Source organism: Primulina eburnea, chromosome 7 (genome assembly GCF_022965805.1).
Source record: "Primulina eburnea isolate SZY01 chromosome 7, ASM2296580v1, whole genome shotgun sequence".
NCBI lineage: Eukaryota > Viridiplantae > Streptophyta > Magnoliopsida > Lamiales > Gesneriaceae > Primulina > Primulina eburnea.
In genome coordinates, this window is record NC_133107.1 from 30,715,574 (window position 1) to 30,726,475 (window position 10,902).

The following is a 10,902-nucleotide window of genomic DNA, read 5'->3' on the forward strand; positions in this document are numbered from 1 at the left end:
AGTCTGCATGCAGCGATTTTTTGGGGGCTAAGTTATTATTCAGTACCGCATTCCATCCTCAAAACGATGGTTAGTCTGAAAGAGTTGTAAAAATATTGGAAGATCTACTGCAAGCAAGTGTTATTGATTTCCAAGGAAGTTGGGAACCTAAATTACCTCTAGTGGAGTTCACATACAATAATAGCTATCAAACATCAATCGGGATGGATATTTTTGAAGCACTTTATGGAAGAAAATGTAGATCTCCTATTCATTGGAACTAGGTTGGTGAAAGAAGAGAGATTGGTTCCGGATGTGATTGAAGAGACTGCCGAGCTTGTAGTCAATATTAATGAGAGAATGAAGACTGCACAAAGCCGACAAAAGAGTTATGCTGACAAGAGACGAAGAGACTTAGAGTTTGCAGCGGGAGACCATGTATTTGTGCAAATAGTACCTATGAAGGGTGTTATGCGTTTTGGAAAGAAGGGAAAACTTAGTCTAAGATTTATTGTTCCGTTCGAGATTTTGGAAAGGGTTGGGACACTAGCTTATAGAGTGGCATTGCCACCGATGCTTTCTGGAGTTCACAATGTGTTTCTCATTTCGATGATGCGAAAGTACAGGTCGAATCCATCACATGTACTAAATTATGAACCTTTACAATTGACTCCAAATATGACATATGAAGAAAGACCTGTCCAAATCTTGGCAAGGCAAGAAAGAAGACTGCGACACAAAGTCATTCCAATAGTCAAGGTCAAGTGGCTGAATCACTCGGAAGATTGACTCACCAATACCACTTAATTTCACATTCTCAGTTCAATCTCATAAGTGTAGAAAATAGTTTTACAAATGTCGCCTTTCACTTGACTCTTAAAGCATTGTTCCGGGTGATGAAATGCAAAGGCCATAGTGATTAGCATAGCAGGATATCAGCATATAATGCCAGCACATCTATCTTATAGCCGATGTGGAAAAATTTCATGTCTCTCTGCACTTGCACTTTTCTTTTTCAGTGAAAGATTATGACTTTTCTTCTGTTTTGCTTTTCCTGACACATGAAGTTTCCTTGTCGTTCTTGACAATTATTTTCTTTGGAATTTTGTAGGATGCTACTGCAAATGATATTCCACGTGAGACCTTTGATGTGAAAGGTTATTCGACGTTCTATTTCATATCATCTAGTGGAAATGTGGTGCAGTATGATGGAGATAGGACCAAAGATGATATGGTAGATTTCATTCAGAAGCACCGAAATACAGTTGCAAAACAGAGGAGTTATGAAGTAGGTACTGGAAGTTCATATATTCATGCTCATTCTTTCACATTACGGGTTGGCCGGTCATTTATTGTCGAGCACAATGGATGAATATTCTCTCTATACCTCTCTTATTACAGAAATCTGATTTCCACCCAATTCCTAGTGCTTCCTTCAGAAGAACTCACCATCCATGAAAATAATATTTTCACCAGCCAAAACAAAAATGACGAATCGAGGTTGGATTTACGACACTCCTCCAAGACAACTTGAGCCCATGACCAATGAGATCATAAGCGTATATGTTTACCAAAGATATCTCATTTCTGTTTTGCAGGTGGATCATCATCTTCTCCGCTTCATAACGTTCTTAAGCAGATTGGTGGCCTTAAATCTTTAAATTCTTCCAGGTATTTGGTGAACTTTTCAAGTACAAAGTACAAACAAAATCCCTCAACTGTCCAACTATCCTCCAGCTCCAGAGAAATTCACTTCTCCCATTTACCGAGTGCGACAATTGTTCTTTTCATCTTCAATTTAGAGTAAGCTTTTTGATTAATCTGTGCAACTTCTTATACAGACTGTTTTGTGATTTAGAGATTGCATAGCTCACGTAGTAACTTATTAAATGCTACCTAACTCAAGAGTTCAATTATTTCAAAAATTATGGTTTCTTGTCGAATAATGTCACTTCGAATATTTCAGTTTGATTTAGCATATACATTTGTTGTTTAAAAAAGTAAGATCATAAATTTCAAATCTACTTCTTATATATTATAAGATTATATGTTAATAAAAACGAACTTCAAGATAATCAATAATTATGTCATTTGAAATTTATTTTATATATTATCAATGTGTAAATAAGTAAGTTGATTTTAGTTTTAATACTTCATTTCTTCGTAAATAATAAAATTAATCGAAGTATGTGGATTTCAAATTCATCACCTCTAGCACATCGTTATCTTTTACTTAAACAAATATTCACGGGAAATGTAGGGTCCGATTTCGGCAAGTGTCACTAGTCTAGATGCAGGTTTCGAGATTGCCATGAGCCTGAAATCACTGTTAGAAGGGGGCCAGGAGGATGTCTCGGCGTAGCCCATCCGACTTTCAAGTCAGAGATTGAGGATATAAGTGGAGAGCAGTTAAGGTTGCTGCTGAAAAATAATATATTGAATGAATGAATTAAACATTAAAATCTAATATTTATAGGGAAATACCTAGGCCCGTCATGGGCCAACCTTTTATTCGGGCTAGAGATAGGCCACGGGCCATCTATGGGTATCAATAAAGTATCATAAATCTTGAATTTTTTTTTTTTCCATTTTTTTTTCTTCCAATCCTACCAATTTCGCAAACAAAATTTAATTTGGATAGCTCAATTGCATAACAGCAAACTAATTGAAGAGTAAAAACAATTATCGATTGCATTAATAGTTGAATAAGAAATATATACGTATACATGATGATCATCAACTGCAAATTTCCGTCCAACATATCGAGCACCTCAGACGCTGTTGGTCTTTGAGGCCCGTTCTCCTTTGCATAAAATACCAACTTGGATGCAACGTTGCTCCCCGCCAACGTTGACATCCTGAATCGATCCATCCACCAAATCCATTATTTCGCCATCATCCCACGGACTCTGTGCCTGAACACAGCATGATAAAAAACTGGTTTTAAGCAATCGAGTTTGGCCATGATTAGGCCGCATAAGGACCCGATGCTAATGACATATCAATTGTCTAAAATACTGAATTATATTTTATCTTCGAAAATATGCACGTGAGCTTCGTTCACAAAATGAATAAGAAAAAGTGTTAATTAAGAGGAGAAATAAATTAGTAAATTTGGATATGGGTGGAGGAGACATCTCGAGCCATCCATCATATGTGTTTCTGTTGTTGGTACCTTGTGTCCTTCTCGAAATTCTGGAAATGTCCTTCTCGAAATTCTGGAAACAACAACTATTCTTAAGTCGAGGCAAGGATAAATCCTTTATCCGCAAGACGATATTGTCCGTATACTAGTGCTTTATGTTAACAGCAATCGTCCCTAAGATACAACGACTCCTATCTAGAGTAGTGCACAACAAACTCTAGACTTCGACGAACAAAGAAATGCAAGATCTTTCAAGTGTGTATGAACGAAAATCTGCAGCAATATGGAGAAGAAATTCGATGCAACAAAAGTGTGTAAATGAATGCATGTAAGGGATATATATAGAGCATCAAAGATTGTCTTGAATGAACACAATATTTCGTGCAAAGATGCAACTTTTGATGAGTAGCCATCTTGTTTCGGTGAAAGGACGCCTTGTTCTTATTCCGCACAGCAGTGCGCGCGCGGCTGCGCGACATCATGCGTGGCCGCGCGCTGCCTTCTGTTCGCGTGCATCCGCGCAAGGGCGCACCAGCTTCTGTTTGGACACCAACAAAATTTATTCCTTCAAATAATTTTAGTCCAAAAAGATTAATATCGGTCAAAGACCTCACCTCACCGCACCGAGCCGGGTCGGGCGGGCGCGCGTGTGTGTTTAATTCACCGAGACCTAGCCTTGTAGCGTCTCCCCCTTTCTAAAATCTTTGGTACCCCTTGGGGCCCAAACCCTTAGTCCACACTAGAACTAATAAGGAGGAAAACCTTTCTCTAAGCTTCCAATGTGGGACAACCACATTTCCATTCACATTTCCATTTTATTCACATTTTCTCTAACAATCCCTCACATGAATGAAATTTATGCATGTATGCGGATCCACTTGAAAGTTATTTTGAACTATTATTGCATCGGGAAAGGTAGCTTTTGGCTTTGAACCTTCCGTAGTAAAATACTATCGGATTTACTAGTTGCTTGGTGACGTGATGTCTTGAACCATTCAACCGTTTATGTAAACCAAGTCAACAACATTTACACAACAATAGCTCTAACATATTTTGTTCTCATGTTGTGTCCGTTTCGGCCCTGGACCATATCTTAGATTCATAAGTGTTCTTGAAGCGGCCATCACTACGCACTTATATAGGTGATCTCCTATCAAGAGTATCCTGCCATACTCTACCTCTTAGGTATAGGAATCATTAAAAATTTTAACCTCACCACATGTTGCAGGTACATTTTACTTGGACGTTTTAGGAATGAGCCTTCATTGTTTTCAAGTGTTCAACCAATGTTTATAACTTATTTTTCCCATTGAACCAAGGTTTTGGGATCTCCAATTCACAAGGTTGGGTTACCGCTATAACCATTTTTATTTTTTGGCATTCAAGCCCATTCCCCTTGTTAGTTTATACAATTGATCTCGATTTATACATTTAGTAAACGGATCCGCTAGATTTTCCTTTGATTTCACATATTCAACAGAAATAACCCCATTTGAGATCAATTGTCTTATGGTATTATGTCTTCGACGAATATGTCGAGACTTACCATTGTACATACTGCTTTGTGCTCTTCCTATTGCTGATTGACTATCACAATGAATAACAATAGAAGACACTGGTTTATTCTAACAAGGAATATCTTCTAGGAAGTTTCTTAGCCACTCGGCTTCTTCTCCTGCTTTGTCCAAAGCAATAAACTCGGATTCCATCGTGGATCGAGCTATGCATGTTTGCCTAGAAGATTTCCATGACACCGCTCCTCCACCAATCGTGAACACATATCCACTTGTGGACTTGGAGTCTTTTGTGTCAGATATCCAATTTGCATCACAATATCCTTCCAATACTGCTGGATATTTCGTATATACCAATCTAAAGTTCATGGTGTATTTTAAATATCCAAGCACTCTCCTCACGTCTTTCCAATGATCCTTATTTGGATTACTTGTAAACCTACTTAACTTGTTTACAGAATACGCAAGATCTGGTCGGGTACAATTAGTCAAGTACATTATACTACCGATTATCCTGGCATATTCTAGTTGATCAATAGGTTATCCTCGATTCTTTGCTAAATGAACACCCAAATCTAAAGGTGTTCTTGCCGAAGGATTGTCGAGTGCCTTGAACCTTTCAAGAACCTTTTCAACATAATGAGTTTGTGATAATATAATTCCTTCAGAATTCCTAGAGATTTTAATTCCTGATATTATATCACATAACCCCAAGTCTTTCATATCAAAATGTTTTTTCAACATTTTCTTAGTATTTATGATCAACTCAGTGATCATTTCCCATGATTAACATGTCATCTACATAAAGGCAAACAATTACATATACATTTTCATTTCCTTTAATGTAGACGCACTTGTCACACTCATTGATTTTGAAATCATTTGATATCATTGTGGTATCAAATTTTTCATGCCACTGTTTAGGTGCTTGTTTGAGTCCGTATAGGGACTTGACAAGTTTACACATCTTTTTCTCTTGCCCCGGTACAACAAACCCCTCGGGTTGTTCCATATAGATTTCTTCTTCCAATACTCCATTTAGAAAGGCTGTTTTAACATCCATTTGATGAATCTCAAGGTCATGCAACGCTGCAATGGCTATGAGAACACGAATGGACGTGATTCTCGTAACTGGAGAGTATGTGTCAAAGAAATCATATCTCTCTTGTTGTCTAAACCCTTTGGCAACCAATCGAGCTTTATATTTATCTATAGATCAATCTTCTTTGTATTTTCTTTTAAGGATCAATTTGCATCCTAAAGGTTTAAAACCCGGAGGAAGATCAACTAACTCCCATGTGTGGTTGTACATTATGGAATCTATTTCACTTTTGATTGCTTCTTTCCAGAAAGGAGCTTCTGGATTTGATAGAGCCTCTTGAATAGTTCTTGGTTCATTATCTAACAAGTATGTTAGAAAATCAGGACCAAATGACTTTTCAACTCTTGCTCTCTTACTGCGCCTTATATCTTCATTGCCTTGAACGGGTGCAATCGAAGTTTCATAAGGTCTTTTGTTTAGACGAGATTCTTTCCTTTCTTTACAAGGAAATATATTTTCAAAGAATACGGCGTTCCTTGATTCAATTATCGTTCCCTCATTGATATCAGGAACTTCAGATTTGTGCACTAAGAAGCGATATGCACTACTATTAGTTGCATATCCAATGAAGATGCAGTCGATTGTTTTAGGCCCAATCTTAACTTGTTTGGCTTTGGTATTTCTACTTTAGCCAAACACCCCCACACTTTGAGGTAAAGTAAGATGGTTTACGCTTTTTCCATTTCTCATATAGAGTCTCACTGTTTCCTTTGAGTGATATTTTATTGAGAACGTAGTTCGCTGAGAGAATTGCTTCCCCCCACAAGTTTTGGGTTAAGCCTGAGTTTATCAACAGCGCATTCATCATCTCCTTAAGAGCACGATTCTTGCGTTCTACTACTCCGTTTGATTGAGGTGAGTATGGAGCTGTAGTTTGATGAATTATGCCATTGTTTATGCAAAATTCTTCAAAATGAGCAACATACTCTCCACCTCGATCACTTCTTATCATTTTGATCTTTGAACTGAGTTGATTCTCTATTTCATTCTTATAAGCTTTGAATGTTTCTATTGCTTCATCTTTGCTTTTTAATAAATAGTCATAGCAAAACCTTGTGCAATCATCAATGAATGTTATGAAATACTTCTGTCATCTCGAGTTTGAACATATTTCAAATCACATATATCAGTATGGATTAACTCAAGCGGCGTAGTACTTCTCGTTACAGAATGGAGAGGGACCTTTGCCATTTTTGCTTCAACACAGATCTCACATTTGTGTTGTGGATCCTTTTTAAATGTAGGTATTACTTTTTGGTTTGCAAGTCTTTGCAACGTGTTAAAGTTAACATGTCCCAATATTTCATGCCATAAATTTGAACTTTCAATCAAATACGCAGAATTTATAGCTTTATTCTTCGCCTCTTGGCGGATAACATTCATTACATTCATCTTAAAGAGCCCTATTATCTTGGTACCCTTTGCCTATAAAAACACCACTCTTGGTTAACACAAATTTGTCCGATTCGAACACAAGCCTAAAACCGACCTTACTCAACAAAGAACCAGAAACCAAGTTCTTCCGAATGTCCGGAACATGCAGTACATTCTTGAGCGTTACTTCTTTGCCTGAAGTCATTTTCAGCACTACTTCTCCAACTCCTACGACATCAGACGTTGTAGAGTTTCCCATAAATAGTTTTCTTTCACTGTTGGGAGAGTAGGATGAGAACATCTCCTTCTCGGCACAAATGTGGCTAGTAGACCCGGTGTCTATCCACCACTCTCTTGGATTGTCCACCAAGTTGGCTTCAAATACAACAGCAGATAAATCAAGTTGCGAAATATCCACTAGGTACATACAGTTCTTCGACGACATTTGCTTGCCTTTGTTTCTTCTTTGTATTGTCTCTCTTTGGAAGGCGACAATCTTTTGCCATGTGATTCGGCTTGCCACAATTGAAGCAATTCCCTTTGAACTTCTTGGCTTTTCCTTGTTTCTTGTCATCGTTCACTCGCTTTCTCTTGTGACTAGTACTTGATTTCGCTAGATTTGCTTTAGCTTCAGATTCCATCGCCCTTTTATATGTCTTGGCCTCACAGTTTCGGTTGTCTTCCTCGATTCTAAGTCTCACGATTAGATCTTCGAGTTTCACCTCCTTGCGATTATGTTTAAGATAGTTTTCGAAGTCCTTCCACATAGGCGGCAACTTCTCGATTAGTGCTGCTACTTGGAAGGGCTCATTCAATAACATTCCCTCAGAAAGCAAGTCATGAAGAATGATTTGAAATTCCTGCACTTGGCTAATCACGGTTTTGAAGTCGGTCATTTGGAAGTCTAGGAATTTTCCAACAACAAACTTCTTGATGCCCGCATCCTCCGTCTTGTACTTCTTCTCCAAGGAATCCCACAATTCCTTTGCAGTTTTGACTGAACAATAGACACTATAAAGTGTGTCATCAAGTCCATTTAAGATGTAATTCCTGCATAGAAAATCGCTGTGGTTCCAAGCTTCCACAGCGTTTCTTCGTTGTGTGTCGGTATCATCTTCTGCAACTGAAGGTGGATCCTCATTCAGAAAACGAGACAGACTCAGGGTAGTGAGATAGAACAACATTTTCTGTTGCCAACGTTTGAAGTCGGCACCGGTGAATTTAGATGGATTTTCACCATGAGCGGGAGAAGTGGCCATAGGAGTGAATGATGTGCTTGAAATTTTCAGAATTCAGAGATGTAGAACACGAAATATCGTCTTGCGATTGTTGTTGGTACCTTGTGTCCTTCTCGAAATTCTGGAAATGTCCTTCTCGAAATTCTGGAAACAGCAACTATTCTTTAAGTCGAGGCAAGGATAAATCCTTTATCCGCAAGACGATATTGCCCGTATACTAGTGCTTTACGTTAACGACAATCTTCCCTAAGATACAACGACTCCTATCTAGAGTAGTAGCACAAAAAACTCTAGACTTCGACGAACAAAGAAATGCAAGATCTTTCAAGTGTGTATGAACGAAAATCTGCATCAATATGGAGAAGAAATTCGATGCAACAAAAGTGTGTAAATGAATGCATGTAAGGGATATATAGAGAGCATCAAAGATTGTCTTGAATGAACACAATATTTCGTGCAAAGATGCAACTTTTGATGAGTAGCCATCTTGTTTCGGTGAAAGGATGCCTTGTTCTTCTTCCGCACAGCAGCGCGCGCGCACCGGCTCGAGAACTGGCGCGGCCGCGCGCCATGTTCTATCCGCGCACTTTGAAAACCAGTGTGGCGCGCGCGGCTGCGCGACATCATGCGCGGCCGCCGCTGCCTTCTGTTCGCGTGCATCCGTGCAAGAACACGCGCAAGGGTGCACCAGCTTCTGTTTGGACACCAACAAAATTTATTTCTTCAAATAATTTTGGTCCAAAAGATTAATATCGGTCAAAGACCACACCACACCCACCGGGCTGGACCGGGTCGGGCGGGTGTGCGCGTGTGTTTAATTCATCGAGACCTAGCCTAATAGCGTCACCCCCCTTCTAAAAGCTTTGGTACCCCTTGGGGCCCAAACCCTTAGTCCACACTAGAACTAATAAGGAGGAAAACCTTTCTCTAAGCTTCCAATGTGGGACAACCACATTTCCATTCACATTTTCATTTTATTCACATTTTCTCTAACAGTTTCTACATATTATTTTGTTTCCTTCATTTTTTACGACATATCATTTATATTTGAATATAATATTGAGTGAACTTTATGTCCTCGTTATTTAGCTTCATAAAATCGGCCGAAACTTGAACGAACATTTCGAAGTACCACTTCCTCACAATCTGAGCTTACAATTTGAGTTGAAATGTTTGAAACAAAGTTTGTATAATTTTAGATGAATTTATATGGTTATGACATTGTTATATGATAATAAAATCATTTAAATTTAATATTTAAGAGATTTGTCTGAGTTAATATTTCCAAGCTTTTTCTTGAGGAATTTTATTATTAGTAATCGCTTGTTGAGTTACATAGATATCAATTATTTTCACGGTGTTTGACAGAAGCATGTGATGATCCTATGTATGATTTATTTGTTATTTTTTATTTTCATTTATGTGATATTATATGTTGAGTCGCGTATTATCAATTGGTAACTAATATGAAAAATAAAATAAAATATTTATTTTGCTCACACACAGTTTATAATAGTTAGACATATTGATACCACTGAACATATCATACTGAGCCTATATGTCAATGAGATCCGTTATATTTCAATTGAAATCCATTATATGATAATATATTGAGTCTTGGAGATTTTTGGACAGCCTCAATTCGGTCTGGATTAAGTAGTTGCTAACATATAGAGTAGAGCCATATCCCCCAAACACAATCTACCGAAGCATGAACTAGCTCGAGCATATTATGTACGATTGTTGATTATCAATAGTATTTCATCATTGCATTTCTATGTCACATTTTGTGAATTCTTGATGTTTCGTACTGGGGTTCTGATCTCCAAGAGGGAGTAACGTGTCTTTTGTATGTGGACATGACAGGTGGTACATGTGGCTCGAATTCAGGTGCTCGAGAGGAAGCATCAGAAAGTACCAGAGCTAGTTGAGAGTGCGCTAAGTTGTATTTAGGTACTGTGTAGTGTTGTCGTCTCCCATGTCACACCCCAATACCTAGGTGCATCGACACCGACATTGTTAATCAATCACACAATCATAAAATAACAAGCCATGTATCACTGTATAAACCAAACCAGTCTATTTCATAAATAACTTGAAATAATATCGTCTTTACAACTTGAAACCTCAAATGACAACTACTAAAAATATAACTATGGAAGCAGTTTTGCATCGTAATTTGAATAACGAATTAAAAAGACTGGTCTTCGATAAACATGGATTTATCATCTTCTTAGAGTATTCTCATTCCCCTTCTTCAAATTGTTCATCATTAAGGATGTAAACGAATCAAACTGTTTGTGAGCTATTCGAAACTCGATTCGATAAAAGCTCGTTTGAGCTCGTTTAATGAGGTTCGTTAAGATAAACAAACCAAACTCAAGCTTTACAGTATTCGGCTCGTTAGCTCGTGAACATGTTCATTGATAAGTTAATGAGTAATCTTTTAGATGAAAAAATAATAGTTTTGATATTTGATTTATTGATTTTGCATATTATTTATGAAATATATAGAAAAAGCTATTAAATTTATTTATTATAATAAATTTA

The 10,902-nt window shown here is 37.7% G+C and overlaps 1 protein-coding gene across 1 annotated transcript; it reads left to right on the forward strand.

Annotated features, from left to right (window-relative positions):
* The first annotated feature begins 225 nt into the window (after positions 1 to 225).
* On the forward strand, positions 226 to 10,599 carry LOC140835859 (uncharacterized). Its single transcript, XM_073201269.1, has 5 exons — positions 226 to 318; positions 1,091 to 1,315; positions 1,407 to 1,479; positions 1,578 to 1,650; positions 10,219 to 10,599. The coding sequence occupies exons 1-5, from the start codon at positions 226 to 228 to the stop codon at positions 10,277 to 10,279; spliced, it is 525 nt and encodes a 174-aa protein (XP_073057370.1). The 3' UTR covers positions 10,280 to 10,599.
* The last annotated feature ends 303 nt before the right edge of the window (positions 10,600 to 10,902 follow it).